The sequence below is a fragment of the Scardinius erythrophthalmus genome (assembly GCF_964197995.2).
Source record: "Scardinius erythrophthalmus genome assembly, chromosome: 19".
NCBI classification, from domain to species: Eukaryota; Metazoa; Chordata; class Actinopteri; order Cypriniformes; family Leuciscidae; genus Scardinius; species Scardinius erythrophthalmus.
This window is the reverse complement of record NC_138239.1, coordinates 11,942,781-11,968,908: the sequence shown is the minus strand read 5'-3', so window position 1 is coordinate 11,968,908 and position 26,128 is coordinate 11,942,781. Positions and strand designations below refer to the sequence as shown.

Below are 26,128 nucleotides of genomic sequence, written 5' to 3'. Positions count from 1 at the left end.
ACAAAGTATAAACAAAATCCAAAACATGAAACAAACCATGAACAAAACTTGACTATGAACAGACCTGGCAAATGGAAACATGGAACGCATGAGTACTTCAATACACGACAAAGTAACATGGCAAACAAAAGGGCTTAAATACAGGACTATAGGGATCACATGACAAAAACTAATGAGAACAAGCCACATGAAACAAGGGAAGCACAAGACTTAAAAAAAAACTGAAAAATTATAAATGCACGTCCGAATGCAAAGTTAGCTTCACTTCCTGTCTGCCGAAATATCTTTTTGAAGGCAGCATAGATGTATCCTTCACTGCCTCTGATATCCCATAATCATGTGCTTTCCAGTCTTTGACAATTGACCTAGAAAAAAAAGATGGCGTCTAGAAGTTGCGGCTGGTCGTCAGTGTGTAAATGTACATTTTTGATCAACCTTTTCCATTTATGATGTCATTTCTAGGGAGAAATTACTATTGTAGTCATTCAATATTCATTTAGTTTTTACCAAAGTTTGCTCTATTTTGCTGCTGTAGATCATTAAACCGTTACGCTGCCTAAGAAGTATGTCCAAAATCAGTTTCGTGAGGTACCTTCGTGTGCAGACGCTGCCTGCAAAGTCATTGCCAAACTACAAATTAAAAGACCTGAAACATGAAACAAAACCCAAAACCAACCTTGAAACTTAGCATTATTACTCCAGTCTTTAGTGTCACATGATATTTCAAAATCATTCTAATATAGTGATTCGTTACTCAAGAAACATTTATTATTATCAATTTTGAAAACTGTTGTGCTGCATAATATTTTTGTGAAAACAATACATTTTTTCAGGATTCTTTGATGATTAGAACATTAAAAAAAAGCATTTATTTGAATTAAAAATCTTTTGTAACAATGTAAAAGTCTTTACTGTCACTCTTGATGCATCCTTACTGAATAAAAGTATTAAATCTTTCTTTAAAAATGTCTTGGTTTTTAGAAAAATACTTATATTTTTCTTTCCATGTAAAGCTAGGGTATAAGATATTTTTATAGTGAGGCATTTTCAGCATTTAAAAACATGATTTAGCATATTCAGTGTGGATTTACAGCATCAAATGCTAGATTGTGAGCATAGTTCATTCTTGTTGAAAACCTAGCTTGAGTTTCTCTCCTCACTGAGCACTGAAGCTTTAAAGGTCTCAGGTTCACAGCCATCCAGCCTCACTTTGTTTTCCCAGGAGTCTTTAGCAACTGACCGCTCCATGATCTCATCACTGAAGGTCAACAGTCAAACCAGGAAGTGATTCTTTTTTATCGACCGGTTGCAGTAACAGCAAAAATAGAGGAAACGCTCAAGTGAAAAACAAGGGGATTTTCAGAAAGAGAGAGAGAGAGAGCTGACAAACAATGATCTGAGTATTATCCAAAGGGAAGTTATTCACAGGAAGCTGATAGGTCCTGCTGGGAGCTACAGTACTTTTTCAGTGAGGTTTGTTGTAGCATTGAGAACTTGCACCTCAAAATTTACATTTACTTACGCTACAAAGTAGTACACAACAAGTTTTTTTTATGTACATTGATCTGATCACAAAACGTCTTGTACCATGTTTACACTTTGTGCTGTACACTTCTGATCAGATCTTTCGAGATGGATGTTTCACAGATAACACAAAATATGTTCTTAGAACATTTTGATAACGTTCCCATTAACTCTTTCCTCACTACGTCTCACTGATGTAATTTTCCATCATTTCTGAGACAACACTTACCCGCCATAATATTCTGGCTTTCTGTATTTTCACTATTTAGGGGATGATATACGCAACTTCTGAAAGAGTAGAGCGTCTCCGGATCAAAATACAGGCAAAAAAAGGAGCAGAAACAAGTGATAGAAGCATTTTTTAAATTAATTTTTCTCAGCTTTTTGTTCAAAATGAAAAAGAAAACTTTTTATGAAACTTACCTTCATTCAAGTGTTGACAAAAAACAATGAACGAAGCTAGAATAAAAAAAAATTAAAGCAGAGGTTCTGTTCTTTATTTTGATATATTGCATGTTCAGATATTCATACAACTAAATATTTAGGGGGGCATGGATGTTTTGCAGAGGTGTCAAGTAACGAAGTACAAATACTTCGTTACTTTACTTAAGTAGAAATTTGGGGTATCTATACTTTACTGGAGTAATTATTTTTCAGACTACTTTTTACTTCTACTCCTTACATTTTGACGCAATTATCTGTACTTTCTACTCCTTACATTTTAGCCTCGTTACTCCTATTTAATTTCGGCTTGTCGTCGTAAAAAAAAAAAAAAAATTGGCCAATTACACAAACGGTTTAGACCTGACTCCCGCCTCCTGAATACACATAGCTAAACTGATTGGCATTGTGGTGTCTTTCTAACTTGTGAGAGGCTGTAGTCACATTTGTTTGTGCGCAGCGCCAAAAGTCCTCCGAAGGAAACCTAGATGCGGTAAGCGAGGGAGAAATCGGGGCAAATCGCGCCAGGTAAGCGAGGGAGAAATCGGGGCAAATCGCGTCAAATATTGGCTGGCTACACTGGCGGGGAAAGAGTTAAGTTATCTGAACATTCAAAACCTTGTCGGAACGCTACAAAGTTCTGAGAATGTTCCCTGTTAGCTGGGTACCAGGTATAAACAGAGCCTTTTTCTTGTTTTCTCCTGAAGTTCCCATTCTCATTTTTCATGTTCTGCCTCTATCATCTGTCTTTGTTACTTTTGCTCGACACTAGCTAACAACAAGCTGACCAAACAAAAGCTTTGCTAGCTGTTTTTTCTTGCTAGGCATCTGGATAAGTTAATGAAGAATGTTCTGCAGTGAAAACACAATTCTACTGCATTATTCACAGATGTTTTAAAGACTCACAATCATTACACACACTGCTCTTAGGCTTACTGCTAGCGAAGAACTTGATTCTTTTACATTGTGACTGTGGCGAGCAGGACGAGGCCGAGGGCCGTGGGAGGACGGCGCGAGGCCGGTGGCGTAATTATGAGCTACACCTGTGAGACGCACCGGTCTCGCATCTCTCACGGAGGAGCGGAGGCATAAAGGAGGAGCGACGACAGTGAAGAGCGAGAGAGGACAGGCCTGTGTTTTAGTTGATGTTTTGTTTTTGGTTTGTGTTGCCAGCAGTCGTCCGTGAGGGGCTGCTGGCTTTTATTTTCATTTTTGTATTTGTGGATTTATTTATTAAAATATGTTGAATGTTCGCCGGTTCCCGCCTCCTTCTTCCCGTACCAACAAACCTCGTTACACTGGTGCCGAAACCCGGGAAGGAGGAGGAACGCGCTGTCAAAGAGCCCTTGCCGCTGTTGGGAATCCGCGGTGCCATCGAGCATGGCGGGCAGTTTCCGTCGCCATGGACGCTCGAGGCGGTGCGCTGGAGTGAGTTGCCGGGGGGACGGACGAGCTCGCTGCTGGCCGCCTGGGTGCTGGAGGGGCGGCTGCCGTCCGGTAGGGAGCGGAGGAGTCGTCGCCGTTCGCCGTGGGCCGGAGCCTGCTGCCATCCGCCATGACGGGGAGGAGCAGGGAACGGGGGACTCCTGCCGACTGCCCGAACCTGGAGGAGCCGTCGCCGTCCACCAGGCGGCGGAGGAGTGTCGTGCCGTCCACCGAGGTCTATCCAGCGTCACCGCCAGGCACCGCGGAGAAGATCGCCCAGCGGGTGGCGGGCCGGATGGCAGCGCGTTGTGGGAACCGGATCAAGTTTTTTTTTTTTTTTTTTTTGTTGTTGTTGTTGTTGTTTTTTTTCTCTCTCCCCTCTCTCGTCTCTGTCGCTCCTCATGCTTCCGTCTCCTGTACTCTCGCCTCGTCTGTCCATACCCCCGGGTACCGCAGCCGCCGTGATCGGTCCCCCCGGGGAGGGGGGGGGGGGGGAGTAGGCGCAGCCTCGGTGGTACCCCCCGGCCTGCGAGGGGCGATGGGGGTATGTGGCGAGCAGGACGAGGCCGAGGGCCGTGGGAGGACGGCGCGAGGCCGGTGGCGTAATTATGAGCTACACCTGTGAGACGCACCGGTCTCGCATCTCTCACGGAGGAGCGGAGGCATAAAGGAGGAGCGACGACAGTGAAGAGCGAGAGAGGACAGGCCTGTGTTTTAGTTGATGTTTTGTTTTTGGTTTGTGTTGCCAGCAGTCGTCCGTGAGGGGCTGCTGGCTTTTATTTTCATTTTTGTATTTGTGGATTTATTTATTAAAATATGTTGAATGTTCGCCGGTTCCCGCCTCCTTCTTCCCGTACCAACAAACCTCGTTACAGTGACAAAAAAGCAATAGAATGCCATCCTGTGACCGCAGATGCACTCTTTCAGTCTGACTAATCGTACACAGATCAGATGTACCATCATAAATAAGATAGAACAGAAGATGCCAGAAGGTTGGTCAGATCTGTGTAATGAGCCGAAGAGGAGACTCTATTAAACTAGTACAGAAGCATCAGTGAATCTTTTGGGAGACCTAGAGAGAGAAAAAATAGACAGAGAAAGCAGTTAATGGCGTGGAAACCGGCACAGAGAAATAGCACATATTTACTAGAGCCAAGAGCCGAAATCTGCTAAATTGTATTCAAGTGTGAATGCCCTTTTCTCCCCAACTAGTGAAGTAGGAGATCTTTGCTTTGAAGAAGTTCTTAATGATCATGAAAGGCACAGTTTCACCCCTCCTGGGTTTCTGGGCTAAGATTTCCTTACTAGGATCACTCAACATCTATACAGTTCAGTGATCTGCTTCATCTCCATGACAGTAACACAACAAGAAACGTTAAGTATAAACTTATTTTATACTTTGTATAAAAGCAAAGTGGTCTGAGAATGGGATTAAAATGGTCTATTGTTGATACTGATGTTTTACATAGTAGGTGGCGACAAGTTACTGGGTCATTAAATCATCTAAACAGATTTGTTCAAAACATTGATTCAAAGTGAAACAAGTGAGTCATTGAGTCATTCACTTAACATATTTGTTCAAAACATTGATTCATTTAGCAACGAAACACCAGTCTAGTGTGTGGCGCTTTGTGGCGTTTTTTTTCATCTGGCTTTGTTTGGAAATATTTCAGTTGAAGTAATTGGAAATATTGTGTCTTTAATGTTAGTTTTTGACTATAAAATCTTATCTTGTTTGTTGAACATGTGCGTATAAAGAAATGGAAAATGCAAAGCTAATACAAAGTTCTTAATTAGTATTTTTGCTGTGTTTTAAAGTGGAAAAAAAGCAACAGGATTTGATTGGTTGGAGGCCTGGTTTCACAGAGAGGGCTTAGATTAAGCCAGGATTAGACCTTAGTTCAATTAGGACATTTAAGTAGCTTTTTTAAATGTGCCTTAGGGAAAAAAAAAACATTACTAATATGCATCTTCTTGAGACAAAACAATGACACTGGCATATTTTAAAATATGTCAGTGCAAGTTGCTTGATGTTTGGATGCTTGATAAGGATGATGTTGGTGCCCTGGTCTCATTTTAGATATTGAACATAACACCTTAATGACAAATCACTTTACTTTTGTTAAATACACTGTCTAGCTTTGATTTATAAATAAACTACCCATAAAAAGAGTCTTTCTCAGTCATCTAACTGTTATAATGTCAAATTGAATAAATGTGTTAATGCTGTTTAACAACATTAAACATATTTAAACATATAAACAAGGGTTTAATTACTTGCATGCATTAATGCGCTAACTTTAAAAAGTCCCCATTCTTATACATTATGTACTTCTATTACATCTGTGTGTGTTTGTGTTAAGTAAAAGCTGGTGTTTAAGGATGTAGAGCCTTGACATTTTTTACTGCACCCATACAATGAGAATATAGAGAAATATTTCTTTAGCCTGGAGGATTTCATCTTGTCCTTCATCCTCAACCTTCCCCCATCTCATCCAGTTACGTGAATCTTGTGTTGTGAATCTGTGTGGAAAGCTAAATCAATTGGAGACACAGCAATGTATGGAAATAGAATTAGGCCTTCAGACCAGCCATATTCTTGTGTGTGCGTGTGCGTGTGTGTGAGAGAGAGATGGTTTAGTTTTTTCAATGTTGGTGTCTGCTTTGATAACACGCTTCAAACCAGAGAGAGAGAGAGAGAGAAACTAAACAAGAAAATAAACAAGATTACCACCTTAAAATGGCAAGATGGAGAGAAAAAGCAAAAGAGAACCAGGTCTCACTTCTTTTTCAGCATCTTACACCACATGCATCATATTTTTAAGATGGCACATCAAGTCAAAAATAGTACTTTAAAAAAAATGTCTCCATTCACACTGTTTCAGTCTCTGTTTCAGTTGTCACTTATGTGTCCATTTTAGATCCTTTTAGTGTCAGAAAGTGCCGTAATGGGCACTTTTCATTTCCAGCAGAGCAATGAGCTATCTAATTAGAAGGGCCAAATGATGTTCAAGACCTCTTGCACTTTCTCTCTCCTCTAGCGAGACTTCAAATATTTCATAGCTGATTTTGTCCCCTGACTGTTAAAACCATATTAGTCCGATATGGAGTCAATTAACAGCCTAATAGAATAGATGGGTTAAAAAGAATGAAGTCTGGGCTTCACTAATAAAAAAAGTACCTACAATTTTGTGATTTGTGGACAATTTCTGTCTTTTTGAATATGTGCCATTGAATTTGGTAACACTTTATGCCACTTGGTGTCTTTTTTTACACGTTACATGTATTTACTATAGTAATAACTATAAATTAGGCATAATTACATGCAACTAACCCAAAACCAAACCCTATAGTAAGTACATGTTAATTAATTAAATTATTGTAAATTATACATGTATTGTATTGTAAATTACAATTATACATATCATTTAATACATGTCAATTATTACTCAGTACTTAAAAGTATAATTACACTGGAATGGGGACACATTAAAATAGTTGAGCCATTGGGATGTTCCCTGAGAATATCATGATATTCTTTAAAATGGCATTTAAAAACTATGGATGGAATATAAACATAAAATGTAAAATGATTAATAATATTAAAGTCCTGCTGATGTCACGCTGATGTTCTGTTTCACTGTCTTGTTTTGTTTATAGTCTTATTTTCACCATTTGTCTGAGGTCTACGCAGTCATTTGTTTTCATGGTTTCTAGTAATTAGTCCACACCTGTTCCCAGTTCGGTTAACCATCATCCTCTGTGTACTTAAGGCTTCAGACTTCCTCAGTGTTAATGTTACATTCCTGTGTGTAGTGCTTTCTGGTTCCTGTTTATTAAAAAGTATTATAATCATTCATTCTGTCACGCATCATCCTTGGTTTTCACTATACATGCAACCCCTACCATTTGGTATCATCTCTGTATTGTGGTATTTACATGACTCAGATTATGGCAAAATATGACGGAACCATATGTATTAAAGCTAATAAATTGATTTACATTCATCATTTTGTCATCATTTGTCATTGTTCTGCTGTCACAAAAAATACTGTGGTCTTTTCTTTTTCACAGGTCACTGTAACCGGGTGAGAAAAGAAAGAGTGATTCATCTTTTTTTTCTCTCTACAGAATCTAATGAATTTATAAGTTGTCATCATTATGTATTACTATTAACATGACTCTGCGAACAACCCTGTAATTAAATGATCATCTCTATAATGGAAGTCAGCAGGTTGTGAAATTTCAGGGATCGATGGCTATATGATTTCTGTCACAATGGGCACCATTGTACGTAAAGACTAATTATACGTGGAGGCATTTTTTATTACACATTTCTTCATTTATTTACTTTTCTTAGAATAAATTAGCTTCTAAAATAAATCCACCTGAGGTGGTCTTATAATGAGTGTTTGATGTATCTAAACTCTGAGGAAATAAATAAACATGCTGTGTATGCAAGAGCTGGTCAGTACAGTAATTGTAGTAGAGCAAGTCTTTTTTAGACACTGCTCGATTCCTCTAAGTGTGTTTTACCTCTTTTCACCCATCCTCTGTATGATCTGTTCTGGGATTTCAAGGAGACTGAGTAGAGGATTAGAGGAGCTCAGTGTTTCATATCTCAAGACACTGAATCAAGATGTACTAACAAACATAGCACTACTTTCTGGCCTTTTTAGAAGTTGCACTTCTCTGCCGGTTTGTTAGTGAATGTCTTTATAAGTACTGAAGTGCTTACGATGCTGTCTGTGAGAAAGTTCATATTGCCCTCTATCAAAGACCCTTTTGTGGGTCACTGTGCCTTTGCTTACTGAGGAAGCTGTGTAGTCAGAGTTAATGGGACGACAGGCATTACCTACTTTAAGACATCAAAATGGTTCACAACATCAATTATTAAAAAAGTAACAGTAAAAGTTAATGGCAGGAGACTATCCAGTATAAGTCCCTAATTAATTCACCTCACTCTGAATACATTACAACATGAATGTCTTCAGGCAAAACAGGCAACTTAAACAGAAGTGTGGCATATGAAGTTTATTATAGAAGATTATTTATGCTACAGAGTAAAAATAAAAAAGGTAATTGACTTTATAATTTCCAGAGTTATGTCTCACAAAGCGACTTTATTGCAATTGCAACTTTGTTTTTTGGAATTGCTACTTCATATCTCACAATTCCAACTTTATGTCTTGCAGTTTGACTTTATATCTCACAATGTGACTATATCTCACAAAGCGACTTCATACCGTAGGGGAGAGCGGGTCACAAAGTAACGCTTTTTGACTTTCTCAGTTTGTGTAAATCTACTTATGGTTCAGAGTATATATTTTTCCCACATTCATTTCCCACATGTCTACTACAATTATGTGTTTTTGTTTTATTAATACAGTATATACTTTTTTCTTGATATACCCCGAAAGAATGGAAGTGAAATGTGACAACATGCCCCATAGGTGGGGTACATTGTAACATGTGTGGAGCACATTGTAACATGACCATATGACAGCTTAAAATGTTATCTGATCTAATAAAAAAAATATACAAAAAAAACTAAAATATTTTCTAAATAAAATACAATTAAAAAACTTTTTCATATAAAATAATGGCAATTTTTAATAATTAAATATAAACTCATTTTTGAGTTTTGACTACGAACACATGAAAACACAGCTAAACAACATAGTTCAAAACAAATAAATAATTAGTAATTTCTGAACATTGACTCTCAGTCTTTATTCACCTTTTTCTCACGTTTTGTCAATAAAATTAATAAAAGTATAGAATATAATAGCATATTTCTAATAGGGGCACATTGTAACGCAGTGTTACAACATGCCCCCGCCTGCACAACTGGGATTTAAACCCTGCTAGCGTCTTCTGCTAGTTAGCGAAGAATTAAAGAACTATCTCAACTGTTAAATAACATCTTAGAGATTAAAATAATATCAGATTTGTCTTATTTTAAATAAACACAAAAAATAGAGATGAAAAATTAACTTAAGAAATTTACTTTTGCTATGGTTTAATAAATGTCTATGGATATCTTCAAAAAAAAAAAAATTAGCGGAATTTTTTTTTTTTCTATATAGTGTTGATATGGCAACTAGTAAATACACAAAGTTTCGTCATCCAAGCATGTGCGGAAGTATTTAAAACAAGCGTGTTACAACTAGCCCCGCGTTAGGTTGTGCCCCGCGCTCCCCTATATCACAATTGCAACTTTGATTTTCATAATTGCAACTTCGTATCTCACAATTGCGACTTAATATCTTGCACTTTGACTGTATCTCTCAAAGTGATTTTATACATCACAATTGCAACATTGTTTTTCCTATTTGCAACTTCGTATCTCACAATTGCGACTTTATATCTTGTAGTGTGACTATATGTCTCTATATATGTCTCAACTTTATATACCGCATTTGCAACTTTGTTTCTTGTAATTGTTTTGTGCAAAATGTGCAAAAATATAAAAATGTTAATCAAAAAAGGAAACCTATAGTGATAAAGTCGAATGAAGGCTTATTTCTTACAATATGACCTTATTTCTTATTTTAAACTAGAGCTGCATGATTAATAGGAATTAAAGCCTTGATTGTGATATGGTTAAGTGCGTTTTCAAATTGCAAAGTTTGTGATTTAATTAATTAAATGAGATGTGTGTTTTAAAGTGAAGTGCTGCACTTTTTTAAACGTCAACTCACAATTACCTTTTACTCTTGAACTCGCAATTACCTTTTACTCTTGTACTCTGAGGCGTAAATTAGCTTCCATGGCATTCTACATGTACGTTTTTGAGTTTTTGGTGGCCTTTTACAAGGCCTACAATTTCCGAACATGGTGTAGATTGCTCTAGGGCGGTTTCGTACTTGAGTCCTTAGTGGACTTTTTCTTTTGTAACCACCCTAATTGGCATATTAGGCATAACGTTCAGCGATCCTTTTATGATTCCCAGTTCCCTGTGGACGAACTCCCACATTCCCTTGCTCATCGCTCTGTGGCTCTGAGGGAGTCATGCCACTTTTGGGATTCGGATTCGGATGGCTGTCACACCAGTTCATCCCTGAGAACATCAAAGCCTTTTGACTAGAGGCTTTGAAGTTCCTTCCAAAACAACAAACTGTTCCTACACTGGCATGTGGATCAAATCGAGGAGAATGGGAATTGGACTGAAGTGCTGTCATTACTGAAGGATGGCCTAATGACATTAAACCAAAAATGGGTCTCACAGCAACCATGGAGTCAGTACTTGAGGGAGCTGAGCTGGTGTGTTTTACTAATACGTTAGCCCAAGGTCTAAACCAAGCAGGCTCATGAGGAGAATTCAAAATGAAGTTTTGCCCGGAGAATACAAACACTGGATCTGTTTTCACATCCTGATGTTCATTTGATGAATGTGTATGTATACAAGGGTATAATTATGGCATACATTACCTCAAAGGAGAAATATGAGGTGTGTGTGTGTGTGTGTGTGTGTGTGTGTGTGTGTGTGTGTGTGTGTGTGTGTGTGTGTGTGTGTGTGTGTGTGTGTGTGTGTGCGTGTGTGCATTTGTGTGCGTATTAGGTTTTAGTCAGCTGAATTGTTATTTACTTTACGGCATTTTTAAAAAGTTCAAATTGCTGAAAACACTTAAATTGGGCTTAAGAGAATAATAATGGCAAGAATTCTCTTGCCCAGAGAATAATTCTCTAAAATTCCAAAAAAAAAATATTTTTAGCACTGCTGCTGGTCCCTTTTTGTATATAATTTAAAGTAGGATAGCTTATTTAAATTTTGCTTATATTTAGATTACAACAAACCACTCTAAAAGGATTTCAGAATATGGAACACACATACACACACACACACACACATAGGCCCTTTAAGCTGAGCTGATTACATTTGGATTTCATCATGTCACATATCACTCTCATCTCTTTCAGCAATGTCTTAGCTGAGTTTGACATGCCACATACCAAACACACACACACACACACACACACACACACACACACACACACACACACATACATACACACAAACACACACACATTCACACACTCAATACTTGCGACACAGCTCATCCTTTCCCCCTGAGTTCCCATAAGCTACTTTATTCAGCAGTACAAACAGTATACACATACACTCAACCAGGACAGCCTTTCAACTGGTTTTATGTACAATGGGGTTCATAAATCTGGGATTCAAAATAATATTTAAACCAGACAGTTTTAGGATTGAAAAAATATTTTTTGTAAATTGAAGAAATATCTAAGTAATTTATCAAATAAGAATGAAATTGCTGTGACAGTAAAAACATTTTTTGATTTTCATCACTTTTTGTACAGATTTAGATGTGCTTTCTTCACGTTTTCCATAAAAATGTTTGAAAAAGTCAAATTATAGCATTTTTGTAAGTATTCTCAGACTTTTGAATCCCATTGTATTCATGTACATATGTTTAGATGGGTCATCATTTGATCTGGCGGGTCTGTTGATCATTTCCAGTAATCACAACACATCCGGTGCCCCACATTTCCTGTTTATGTGCATCTCCAAAAGCAAGTTTACTCTCCACTTACTGTCTGACATACTTCCATAATCTGCTCTGCAAATTCAGGGCATTCAGCAAGATGAATTTGGTTAGCATGCTGTAGTGAAATGTAACAGTGCTTAAAAAGAGTCTAAAATGGCTTTTTGATTTCATGTTTGAGAATTTCATTTTTCATTTACTATTAAAATATAAACTTTGTATAAATATTCTCCTTTAAAAATAGTGATTTTAGGGGAGAAGAAGATGCTGATGCAATGCTGAATAGATTTTGTGTGTGTGTGTGTGTGTGTGTGTGCGTGTGTGTGCGTGTGCGTGTGTGTGCGTGTGCGTGCGTGTGTGTGTGTGTGTGTGTGTGTGTGTGTGTGTGTGTGTGTGTGTTTGTTTGTTTTTTTCTCTTCTAGCGGCCTGTTTGCCAGTCATTATACCGAGACATATTACAGGGAAGATGGACAAACTGTTAAGAGCACTCACAACTCTACGGTACGTCAAACATTTATCATTCGGCACACACACATCCCAGGAAGATATTGGACTGGCTTTTACTTGTTGGCTCAATCAATCAGATCAACTGTAATAAATTTGCATCTACTTTTCTGGGTTACTTCACACAAAAATGTTTTCTTTCAATGTCTTTCAAGTTTCTATGACTTTCTTTGCTCTGCAGAGCAAAAAAAAAGAGGCGTTTCGTCTTTTCTATACAGTGAAAGAGGATGTGGACTAAAGACTGTCAAGGTTATCACAGACAATAAAGTATTGAAAACGTTTCACAAAAGTGGTCCATAATACTTAAGCACTATCTAAGTCTTCGGAAGTCATACAATAGCTTGGTAAAACTTTAGTTTAGGGTCCAATTCTCACTATTGCTTATTAGCATGCATATTACTAGGATATTGTCTGTTTATTATTACTTATAAAGCACATATTAAAAGCTTATTCTGCATGACCTTATTACTACATTCCTAATGCTACCCAATTCCTTTCCAAAACCTAAACCTAACAACTACCTTACCAACTATTAATAAGCAGTAATTAAGAGTTTATTGAGGCAAAAGTCGTAGTTAATAGTGAGAATTTGACCCTAATCTAAAGTGTGACCAATCGCTTTATGTGAAGAACAGACTGAAACTGGAACAAAAAGGAAGAGACTGAAAAAGTAATTTTTACTGAAAATCTTTCTTGATAGCCATGGTCACCATTAACTTTCATTGAATGGAAAAGAGCAGCTTGGACATTCAACTATAAAACTAATTTTGTGTTCCAAGGAAGAAAGAAAGTTTAGGAAAGATATGAGGATGAAAAAAATTATGAATTTTAATTTTGGCTGAACCATTCCTATATTATTATTATGTAATGCTTAAGAATCTTCAGAAGTTAAACTGCACTGGCTGGTCCACCAGTGGCCGTCTTGACAGAAAGCTGATTAATCCTGCTGTGATGTGATGTTGACACAAGGATAGCATGTTGACATTATTGTCAGGCCTGATTTAAATTGTCTACTGGGTCTTTTGTACTTTTATAATTAGACTAGTGCTAAGAACCGCAACTGACAGCTTTGACAACATGTTACCACCCCCCTCTTCCCAATAACACATGTGTAGGCTTGACTATATTATTCCTGCTGGGCATATTTAGCTCTTATTTATAATCGTTTAAGCCTGTCCAAATAACCATGAACAATCTTTTGTCTTCAAAGCTGAGGAGGACTAAAAAAATATCAAGCTTTTCTAAAAGATTAGCTCATCAGAAATAGGTAAAAACCCATTTGACAAGGCTTTGGTGCGAGTGGCAATAAGATTCTTGATTGACAATCTTATTTTTTAAAATGGAAAATCGTATCCAAATAAACAGAACCCAAGGATCGTGGGGAAAATGAATAACAATGAGAGACTCCTTTAGTCAGAACCTGTGCTTTGAATCAAAAAGTGACAGTTAGATTATTAAACGATTTAGGTTGAATTTCTAAGAACTGTTCAAGTATTATATTGAAGTATGAAAATTCCAACTAAAACAGTCTAAAAAGTTAATTTCTCTGCATATACATGTGTGATCTGTCATCCAAGGCAGATGTCTAGAAAAAGCAGTTTAGTATTTTCTCTGGTGATCCTTAAAATCAGGACATTATGAAAGAATAATGACCTTCTTTTACTAATATAAGTCTCAGACTTCACTTTGCTGGCCTAGTGTATTATTTAAAACGGCCATTAGCTAGTGGGTCGTCATTTTTAGCTCTAACTGTTTAGATATCCTCCATCTATGGCTGTTTCTGGTAAGTTCTCTGCTATGCTTGGTCTGGTTAAGCTTAAAGATGTGGAAATGCTAGCCACAAGAATGTTTTGATGTGAAGGATTTGTGCCATCAAGCGTTGATTGCTTTTGACAGAGTGGTGTGTTTTTGAGTAGTTTTGTGTGTGTGTGTGTGTGTGTGTGTGTGTGTGTGTGTGTGTGTGTGTGTGTGTGTGTGTGTGTGTGTGTGTGTGTGTGTGTGTGTGTGTGTGTGTGTGTGTGTGTGTGTGTGTGTGTGTGTGTGTGTGTGTGTGTGTGTGTGTGTGTGTGTGCGCATGAGTATGTGTGAACATTTGTGTGATTGATGGCAGTTAGCCGGTCCAGCCTGTGGCTACCAATTGGTATTTCCACATGAAAGGTCTTTGGGGGCTTGTGCCAGCCATAACAGGGGAGAATAGTTTCCCTGTAAAATAGACCAGAGCAGACGCTGCTCTTACTGGCACCGCAATGTGTGATTTCCATCGGCAGACAGCTGCTTAAATATGACTTTTGCTACGTGGCGATATGCTACATTATCCCATTGGACCAACATTATCTTGCACCTGAACGGGATCTCAGTTACGGGAAGTAAGTCAATGATCCTATTTTATGGCTAATTGGTTTTGGAAATAACCCCATTTTAACTTGAGTTGTAAGCCAAAATTCAAGTTTTTGAGTTACACAGCTGACTGTTGGGTCAGTGACAATATGTTTGTGATTTATTTATTATATGGATTGATTTATTCAAAAATACATAGAAAATGCAATTCATACATAGAGTGACTTCTATGCTGAATATCATTTCTGATTTAAAATGTATTTTGATGTATTTTGATGTCTTTTCGAGCATAAAATAAAAAAATAAAAAATCTCAGGGTTATACAACTGTCCTATATCATAATGATGAAAAAGCCAAGACTAACATGCAGAAAGATGCAGAAAAGACCATAAAACAGGAAATGACATAGAGAGGACTCCTGCAGACCCTCATGACTGTGTCTATCAAGATCAATAAGTCTATCAAGGTTAGTTCAAGACAAGGTTATTTAATTGTAAAATACATTGTAGTGTTGAATAGAACCACATGATATTTTCAACTCTATCTCACGACCAATTCGTATGAATTCGTACGAGTGATTAAAAGTTGGCTAATTCGTACGACCTCGTACGAATACGATTTGTCTAACTAAACCCACGTGATGGGTAGGTTTAGGGGCGGGGTCAGGGGTGGGTCATTCGTACAAATTCAAACGAATTGGGCAACTCGTAAAATATGTAAGATTGATCAAAGTGAGGTCGAATGAATTCGTACGAATTAGCCACGTGAGATCGGGTTGGATATTTTAGTAATTAAATTAAAAAATTTCATGAAATGAATAAAAGGTTTACCTAAACCATATGAAACCATCATGGAGACAAAGAGTAAGAACTTGGCACATGTATTTTAAACTATATTTTAAAAGGTTTTTCCTTTTCTTTATGCAGATTAATTGCTATTACCATGGTGAAGTCCAAGGATACGCCCACTCTGATGTCAGCCTTAGTACATGCTCTGGTATCCGGTAAGCACAGAATCACCACCGTATTATCCCTGTATCCCATTATGTACAAAAGGCAGTAATTTCAACCATACTGAGTTCTAACTTTCAAAGTCATTAGAACTCCTTAAACAAGTAGTTTAAAGCATGTGTGCTTCAGTGTGGAAAGCTATTATGAACCTTTAGTTGTCAAACATTGATTGCCTTGATATTGTTTCCAGTGGACTTCACAACTCTTCCTATGTAAAGGTTCATTTAGAGACTATAAAACCGTGAGATTAAACATCAATAAAAGCTTTAGTATCATCCCATGCTTCATTGTCCTGAAGATAAGCACACAAAGGGACTGAAAGCATTTAATATGTCATGAAAAACTTCAGCTATGCCGTTAAATGTAATTAGAAGGAGCATTTGGCTACAGTAAATTTCTGAGAAGCACGTCTTTTACAACAGAAAAGGTGGCTAAAGATGAACCCAGTGCTTTGATTGAAGCAAACCAAAGTTCCCAAGGTCTTCTGCATGTAATTACCAAACACTTCTTCTGAAAGTCTTTACTTTATCTTCATGATCACTTCAGGTAGGCAGATATCAAGGCCATATCTGAACACAGAAGGTTGCTGTGAATCAAGGCAGAGATAAATATGTTTGTGGCTTTTTATCCTCATTGGTGTGGGGGAGTGAGATGGAACTTTTTACATCTGAAAATGTTAAAATATGCAATACTGTAGATCAAATTGCAATCCTTTTGAATTGTCTCTGTTCAGTACTTTCGGGTTTCATATTAGCAGCTTAAATTGCAAAGAGGGTATCATCAGACATCATTTAAATTATCATTCCTTCTGAAAGCACCGTTTTGAACCATCAGTATGGCTCCAGATTTTCATCTGTTATATCTCGTTATTATATTGCAAAGTGAAAACTCACTCTTCATCTCGCAACCTAATTCTGCGGCACTGTGGCTCTTATACAGTATATACTCCCTTCATATTCAATTATCTCTCAATGATATCTTTCGAAATTTATTTTTTACACCCATGGCCATATTATTAAGGATATCAGTTTTGTCACAAATGTAAATCCACACATTTAAAAAAACGCAGGCATTTCGCTTTCTGATGAGTAGCGAGTTATTGGTCACAGAACGGGTTGGAGAAATAAAATTTAATACAATCCAGTATCATTCTGCAGAAAAATCCATATCCACCCATTTCCCAATAGAACAAAGACAACCAATTGGATTTATTATAATCAAATGTATTGACTGTAGAGCTTATTAGATGGTGGAGGGTCATCTGCTTTTAATTTTACAATGATATTATATTGATAAAAATATAATTACATTAGAATTAGATTATCTGATCTCAATCAGAGTTCATATTATTTAGCTATGTCACTGCAGTACTACTGTAAATGGACTTCATTATTTCTCACTTTTACATCATCTTTTTTGTTTTACACTGCATGCGGGACTTAGAGAATAAAGTTTCCTGACCTCAATAAAATGACCTGAAAGTTATACCGTACAGATTAATTGCATTTTTGTTCTGAAGAAATCTATGTGATGCTTGTCCAACGACACAATGCAATGGTGCTATGGTTGGTTAGTAGGAGATTGTTACTACATACTGTTTCTATGGTGTTCTAGTTATAAGGTTATTGCTAGGTGGTTGCTTACTGACCCATGTCAAATGATCTCACTGCTAATGAAATTGGTCCCTTAATATGGATCAGGCTGAGATTTTTTTTTCTTTTCTTGCTGAAGACTCGCTGATCAACTCAATGTTAAACACAGTATAGGTCTGTAATCTGGGTATAAAAGGTGTTTATTGTTCACTGGTTTTAAGGATGAGACACTTGGCTTTGCTCAAGGATCTTGCTGCACGTCCACGCTCTTAATCGTGAGCATCCTATGTTTGCTAAGAGTGATGAAAGGTTGTGAAAAGGCTGAAAGCCCTTAAATGGAGATTGTTTGGGTGTTTTATGCAAATGACTACCCTCGGGCACACGGTTATTCTTCTAGAATACTCCAAATTCATTAACATTACAACAAAATTAAGAACAAATTAATGTGGACGCATTTGTTGTGAATTAGTCGAGATTTTTTCATGAGGAGTTCTCCTGTGTGAACAAAAACAAAAAAATCCACACAGTTATTTGGAAATAAAACCCATTCTTATCAGGATTTTTCAAATTGTTGTCTTTAGAACAATCTAAAAGAGTTTCGTCTTTTAGAACAAGCTTAAGATAAGAACATTCTTAATTTAGATAAGATAATAAAACTTAATTCTCATTGCTATTCTTGTTAGAAAATAAGAAGAAAAATTGCAGTTAATTGATTTTATTCTGAAGAATGTTTTGTAAATCTGGCCGCTGATCACTTTAAAAATAACACATCAACAAGCTGCAAAATTTGAGATTAATTCTTGTCTGTATCACAAATCTTGTACACCAAATTTTCACTAAACAAAACACTTCACTACTAAGTTTGAGAAATCGTAGGGATGCTAGTCTTAGCAAGTACCACAAAAAAGTTGCCTGTTAGCTTGCCAATAAGTTTTTGTATGTTTTGCATCAGTAAGCACTATTTAAAATGGTTCTTATCTTCATTCAATTCACAGAGGGTTTATCTTACTTGAAAATAAAACGCTGATGGTGGAGCCAGCTTTTGAGCCAGCAAACGACACCCATGTGATTTATGAAGGACATCACCTACACTTCCCCTCCGGAACCTGTGGACACGGACACAACATATCGACTGTCAGCCATGCAACCGCTGGAGGACTGCCACAATCATTCAGCACGAGGGTACGAATGCGATCCGTCAGCAACTGTCAATGTAGCAACTATTATGACAATGTTTTGTTTAGAGAGTGTCACTTTTTGTCTTGAGGATGAATTAACATGCATCATTCAGCATGTGATGTCTTTGTTAATGCAGATGTGGGGATTGTGGTTGCCCTCACTTCCCATGCATGCTAAAACAAGATTAGAAAGCTCAGCGAGACATCAAAGGATAACAGAAGATCCCTACATAAAAGTCTTGACATTGAAGATGTTCTTATCTCAACAGAGCTATCTAAATAAGATGTTCAGACGTCATTGTATCGATTCAGAAGGATAGCAGCAGATAAAAGATGCTGTTATCACTCGACATAATGGCAAACTGATGATATCCATGTATAATAAGTGCTGATGTTTGCAGACACATCTAAAGATTATAAACTCTTTCATTGTCCATTTGACAAGAAAAAAGTCAAAAGGAGATGAAGACTCTTGATATTGTCACCATGGTGACTACTGAACTGCTAGTCTAAGTTATAAACAACCAAAAAAGGTTACAAGAAGGTTAAAGGGACATTTCAGAGGTGTCTCTTGTTGTTTCAGACATCAGCTTTTTTTGGTGTTCAACCCTGGAACGCGGTTTGGCGTTTTTCAACTGATTTCCTTGGTTGAAATCCCGTTACTGGGGCGGGCCGTCAGAATATCACATTTCAAATCCAAATATAATGGTCAAGAAAGATCACTCAAAGATCCTACTTTATGTCAGTTTACAGTGGGAAGGATTTGAATCTCGGCCCTAATTTTGTTTTAATATGGTAAATTAATAATTTACCTAGGCAAATAATCTGGTGGTTTTGCAATATCAGTACATAGAGGTAGTCACTCAAAATGGTCAAGCATCCTCCATTGGACCACTTCAGATGGATTAAACAAAAAAAGTTACTAGCTAAAGGGCTTTTTTTTTTTGTATTGTATGCACAAATTTGAATAAAAATATGAATAGTTTCAGGTGGCTTTTAATGAAGTTGCTTATAACACACACACACACACACACACACACACACACACACACACACACAAAACCTGGTATAACCTGCAGAATGGGTCACTGAATGATTTAGTTAACGAATCTGAATGTTATTTGGTGAACAGATTCAAAGTCACTGGGATGAATCCAGTCAATGGGATGAATCCAGTCACTACGCTCTGGTGGACCCTCTGGTGACTTTTGTTTGTAATGAAGGGTTGATCACACAGTAAGATGTGCTCTTTTCTGTTTGGCAGCATAAACGGGATGTTCAGAAGACCACCAAATATGTGGAGCTCATTATTGTAGCGGACAACAGAGAGGTAGGACAACAAAGAAACACAGGTTTGACAGATATTGTGGTGCTTAAAAAAGTTATAAAAGTTAAAAAGTAATTTTTTGTGTAGTGTCAGTCATTGATATTACAATACTTTGTGTTTTTACACGCTCAATCAAACTGTTTTTCACAGTGTACTCTAAGTTCTTTAATATTAGATTCATCAAGAAAGAAAAATCAAGGGAAATGTGCAGTCATACCCAATTGTATTGTGAAGTATTTGGGTTACGGTAAAGTTTCGGTTCTTTGTTTCACCTTAGTAGGCCAGACCAAAAGCAGGTCATATAGAGGGTGGGACCTGACAGGAAGTAGGGCAATGCTCCCAAATGATCAGACAGGAAACAGGAAGTGTTGTGTATAAAGTGAACATTGGATGTGGGAAAAGGAAACTGTTATCAGCACAGATGTCTGTATATTAAAAAGTGTGTGTGTGTGTGTGTGTGTGTGTGTGTGTGTGTGTGTGTGTGTGTGTGTGTGTGTGTGTGTGTGTGTGTGTGTGCGCGCGTGCGCACGTGCGTGCGTGCGTGTGTGTGTGTGCGTATGAGAGAGAGATACAGAGGGATTGTGTTTTTCATTCTCTCCCTGCTAATTCAATTCTCGTGTAAAACTATTTGCATAAAAATGCTTTTTATCCCTTATATTAATTTAGTTTATTTAGTTTTACATCTGATCCAAAAATGGCTACCTGTCACACTTTTTTTTTTTTTTTTACTTTGATTGCTATTGTTCAGTGCCACCTCTACCCTGCCATTATGGTCACTTTCGAGTGCTCTTAAGAGTGTGCCATTAAACACTTCTGATTATGTCCTCACAAATGACAGATGAAGATATTGCCAGTCAGGAGGTCCTGCATTGTTCAAAAAAATCCATCTAGACTGCCATTTTATACTCGTTGCAGTATTTATCTCATCTTAACTTTTTCTTTTCTTTCCGTCTTCAGTTCCAGAAACAAGGAAAAGATGTGGAGAAGGTTAAGCAAAGACTTGCTGAGATCGCCAATTACGTGGACAAGGTATTAAATGCCATTCTTCACCCAAATGAATAGGAACCCTTGATTAGAAGTCTAAAATAGAGGCCTGATTGTCAGAGATGAATGTAGAACTGCTGAGGTAAAGGACAAGCTTTTAAATGAGCCCCCTTTTGAAAGAAAGATGATTATTTTTAGGTTATAAGTTGACTGATGTCCAAACAGATATATGGATGGATTTATGAATTTCTTTGTCAGTAGATGTAAGGGGCCAAGTTCATGAAGGAATAGAGAGTTTGATATTATGTGTTCTCTCAGTTTTACAGAGTACTAAACATTCGTGTAGCTCTGGTGGGACTGGAGGTGTGGAGTGATGCCGATAAGTGTGCAGTTACCCAAGACCCATTCACAACCTTGCATGAATTTTTGGACTGGAGAAAACTTAAACTGTTGCCGCAGCGGCCACATGATAACGCCCAACTTATTAGGTACTAACAACTTGTGCATATGTACTGTTATATTATTTTTTAAAGAAATGAATACCTTTCATCTAGGATGCATTAAAATGTTAAAAAAGACAGTAAAGACATTTATAATGTACATTTATATAGATTTCTATGTAAAATATTCTATTAATCAGAGAATCCTGAAAAAACTGCATACCCAAATCAGGTTAAAGGGGAAGCAGTACATAACCAAGTCAGGCTATTATCTAAAAAAGGAAAGCATTATCATACAGTAGTATGCTACATTTGTTACAATATCTCTGCATGATTAATTCAGCAAGTGCCGTAGCATGGCACAATTTTATTCTAAACGTAGCCTATGTATTAGTCTTAGTCTTATTATTTGGCTTATACATTTAATCTCATTTTCATTCTCTTATGGCAGTGGGGTGTACTTCCAGGGCACCACAATAGGCATGGCTCCCATCATGAGTATGTGTACCGCTGAGCAGTCAGGAGGCATTGTCATGGTGAGAAATCAATCGTTACACACTCTGTGTCCCATAATTAGCACATTCACACTGAGCTGCACAACCACCCTGCTGTTTTAAACTTTCATAATTTAAACCCACTGAAATTTAAAGGGAGTGTTCACCCCAAAATTAAAATTCTGTTATTATGCCGTTCACCCTCACGTCGTTCAAAACCTGGTGCATACTTTTTCCCATGGGGACTAGAGGCCCGTTCAAACCAAAGACGATAACTATAATAATTCTAAAGATTTAGTTCTATATATTGTTCTAAATATAAAAGAACAGCACCACACCATAACTGTAATGATAACAGTATAAAGAAACTACTGTTGGAATCACTTTCAGAACGATTTTTGCAGCCGATGAACTATAAGAACATTGACAGCCAATCAGAATCCATCCTGCTTTAAAGAGCTTGAGCATTAACAGCGCTAGACGACATAACTGAAAATAAACAGAACGATATTGTCCTCTGGTGTGGACACTAATAGTGATCATTATAGTGATCTTTATAGTTATCGTTCTCGGTGTGAATGGGCCTGTAAGCTTAAAAATGCTTTAGGACTTTTGAGGCTTGAAAGCCTCAGTCCCATTCCTTGCAATGATCCTGTAGGTTTTTGTGTGTGTGTGTGTGTGTGTGTGTGTGTGTGTGTGTGTGTGTGTGTGTGTGTGTGTGTGTGTGTGTGTGTGTGTTCCAGAAAGAAAGTCATATGTGCTTAGAATGGCGCATTCGTTTCATTTTAGGGTGAACCATTCCTTTATGGTATAGGTTGTATCCCACGCAGCCCAGATATATTAAATTTTGTTTGTTTTTAATTTCAGAATTTTTCAACTGATCAATAGACACTGATCTTGGTTGTTTGCCCAGCACCCACCAGTCATCAGTACTACTGTTTTCACCACCTCGCTCCTTTTTTTTTTTTAAGAGTCATTCACTTTTTCATGGTTTTTGCCTTGGCAGGTTAGACTGCCTGTTAGATAGAGGAAGCAAAGGTGTAGTGACTCAAAAGAAGACTACTAAATCCCTCTGTCTTTTTATCATGTTTGTTTGTTTATTCATGATCTCCTGGAAAGACCCTCCACTCCTTTAACCCATTCCTGCTCTTTAGGTGTGTTTTCTCTTGAAGGGCCGGTGCTTTGCAGTAAAACTACCAATGATATGCTAAACATATTATCACTGCCTTAAAGGGATAGTTCACCCAAAAATGAAAATTAGCCCTTGATTTACTCACCCTCAAGTCATCCTAGGTGTATATGACATTCTTCTTTCAGATGAATACAATCGGAGTTATATTAAAAAATGACCTGGCTCTTCCAAACTTTATAATGGCAGTGAATGGCCGTTTCTGTTTTGAAGTCCATAAAATTGCATCCATCCATCATAAAAGTGCTCCTCACGGCTCCAGGGGGTTAATAAAGGCCTTCCGAAGCGAAGCGATGCATTTGTGTAAGAAAAATATCAATATGTAACACTTTTTAAGATGACACTGTCAAGTCAAATCATCTTCGTTTATATAGCGCTTTAAACAAAGTAGATTGTTCAAAAGCGGCTTTACAGAGATACAAGGATAGAATTAGAAGAATTTAAAGTAACAGAGATTGTTTTGGCTTTATAACAGGTCGTGAATAAAGTTATTTTCCAGCTAAAGTTAATTTGATTGATTCACTTCCGTCGCAACGATCATTAGTTACTTATGGGCTGCTAAAACGACACTGTTTTAACAGGAAACTCTACACAGACTTTAAACGCGAAACCTGTGAGAATGCTGATGGCGTGCACATGCGTATTACGAGTTCAGTATGCGCGTTTGAATATATGTGCGCAGGTTTGTAATTCCCTACAAACCCAGCCTTAAAAAAGCCTTTATAAAGGCTTTGTAAAGTAAAATAACTAGCTTCCGACCAAATGAACATACGGATTCCACTTAAGTCTACAGCGCAACTTATGCGAGTAATGCAACGTACTGCTGATATTTACGCTACGCCACGAAGCACTACGTTACTTCTGACGTCACAATTTGCATAAGTTGCGCTTTAGGTGTAAGTAGACTGCGTATGGCCGTTTGGCCGGAAGCTATCCCCCAGCGCCGTTTGGAGCACTTTTATGATGGATGGATGCACTTTTATGGATCTCAAAACAGAAACAGCCATTCACTGCCATTATAAAGTTTGGAAGAGCCAGGTCATTTTTAATATAACTCTGATTGCATTCGTCTGAAAGAAGAATGTAATATGACTTGAGGGTGAGTAAATCATGGGCTAATTTTCATTTTTGGGTGAACCATCCCTTTAATGGATATTGAAAGAATATACAGTCAACTATCAAAAGTTTGGAAACATTACATTTTTTATAAAAAAAAATAAAAAAGAAGTCTCTTATGCTTACCAAGGCTGCTTTTATTTCACCAAAAATAAAGTAGAACAGTAATATTGTGAAATATTATTACAATTTCAAAGAACTGTGAATATAGATTTTAAAGGTCCCGTTGCATGCGATTCCATGTTTCAAACTTTAGTTAGTGTGTAATGTTGCTGTTAGAGCATAAATAATATCTGTAAAATTATAAAGCTCAAAGTTCAATGCCAAGCGAGATATTTTATTTAACAGAAGTTGACTACAAAAAGCGGCTCGATTGGACTACACCCCTCTACATCCTGCATTAGTGACATCACCAGAACCGTTTCTTGACTAACCTCCGCCCACAGGAATGCTCCCTCAACTCTACTGGCTAACGTTACTTGCACACTTCTTATAACTTAGCCTACTGTGTTTACTCAGCTCTTACGGTGATTTTCTGAAGTAAAACTGACGCTTCATCTTTTGTGTGATGTACAATAAACTTTATTAAACTCATCAGTACATGTTTGATCATCATTCAGACAGCAGACTTGTAGTCTATTATTAATAAATAATGGATACATAGCCTACAAGCAGATGACAAATACGTTATAATAACCGTAATTAAACTACTAAACCATACCTGTTTCATCTCTATACAGCAATCTGACTCTGTAGGCATTATTGTCCGACTCGAAATGAACGCCGTTACTGAGAGTTTCTGATATTATCATCATTCCGTGAGATGAATTTGTCCTGACAGACTGAGCGCGAGCTCATGAAGCTCCGCCCCCTGTGTCGTCCAGCAGCACCTCATTTGCATTTAAAGGGGACATACTGAAACGGCTCGTTTTTCTGAGCCCCAAAAAATGTCAATTTAAACATGCTGTAAAAAATTATCTGTTGGGTATTTTGAGCTCAAACTTCACATACACACTCTGGGGACATCAGAGACTTATTTTACATCTTGTGAAAAGGGGCATAGAACGGGACCTTTAAAATGTAATTTATTCCTGTGAATAAAGCTGAATTTTCAGCATCATTACTCCAGTCTTCAATGTCACATGATCCCTCAGAAATTTTATTTGATGTTCAAGAAACATTTGTTATTATTATCAATGTTGAAAACCGTTTTTTTGCTGCTTAACATTTTTGTGGAAACAATGACACTATTTCAAACATTTGTGGTCAGATTAGATAAATTAATACTTTTATTCATCAAAGATACATTAGATTGAAGTGACAGTAAAGACATTTATAATGTTACAAAATATTTATATTAAATTCTTTAATAACAGCTTTTTCATCACAGGAATAAAATACATTACAAAATATATTCAAACAGAAAACAGTTATTTTAATTTGTAATAATATTTTGCAATATTACTGTATTTTTTTAAATCAAATAAATGCAGCCTTGATGAGCAAGAGACTTCTTCAAAAACATTTAAAAAAAATGTAATGTTTCCAAACTTTGGACATGTGCAGTTTAATGCAACTGTTAAGGCTGTTTATGTTCTTGTAGTGCATGATCTTTTAGCACATCGTACCTTTAGTGTGAAAATTAGTCTAATTAATCCATATGCATTTCAGCTTTATAAGGTCATGCAAGTTTAGTCTACTTTCTCTTAACCACCCAGAGGCTGCCTGTCAGTCAATGCATAACTACTTATGCAGCCATTTATTGCTGCTTTGCTGCTGTATGACTAAATAACACACATTTACATTTTTATTAGTCTAGATCTATCATCCATGCCACTATAACAAACTGGCTCTCTTAAACAGGGCCTCACAGAGATGAAGTCATTAGCCATAGGTCTGAGTTACAAACTATTTTGGTGCCGAATGATTAATGATTTCCATTAAGTTCTTAAAGGGACAGTTCACCCAAAGATGAAAATGCTGTCATCAATTACTCACCCTTCATTGCTGTGTTCTTCTGCCACAAAAAAAAAAAAAAAAAAATAGATGTTAGG

The 26,128-nt window shown here is 37.2% G+C and overlaps 1 protein-coding gene across 4 annotated transcripts in view; it reads left to right on the top strand.

Annotated features, from left to right (window-relative positions):
* adam12b (ADAM metallopeptidase domain 12b) overlaps nucleotides 1–26,128 on the top strand; it is a 112,504-nt gene that overhangs the window by 39,738 nt on the left and 46,638 nt on the right. For 2 of the 4 annotated variants that reach the window (XM_081394041.1, XM_081394040.1), the window contains exons 4-10: nucleotides 12,326–12,404; nucleotides 15,671–15,747; nucleotides 18,342–18,528; nucleotides 19,789–19,854; nucleotides 20,809–20,880; nucleotides 21,154–21,323; nucleotides 21,727–21,811. In XM_081394041.1, coding sequence (XP_081250167.1) covers nucleotides 12,326–12,404; nucleotides 15,671–15,747; nucleotides 18,342–18,528; nucleotides 19,789–19,854; nucleotides 20,809–20,880; nucleotides 21,154–21,323; nucleotides 21,727–21,811 — 736 coding nt within the window. Of the gene's footprint in view, nucleotides 1–12,325; nucleotides 12,405–14,280; nucleotides 15,211–15,670; nucleotides 15,748–18,341; nucleotides 18,529–19,788; nucleotides 19,855–20,808; nucleotides 20,881–21,153; nucleotides 21,324–21,726; nucleotides 21,812–26,128 lie in introns of those variants that run through there. The other 2 variants (XM_081394043.1, XM_081394042.1) reach the window with 2 other exon arrangements.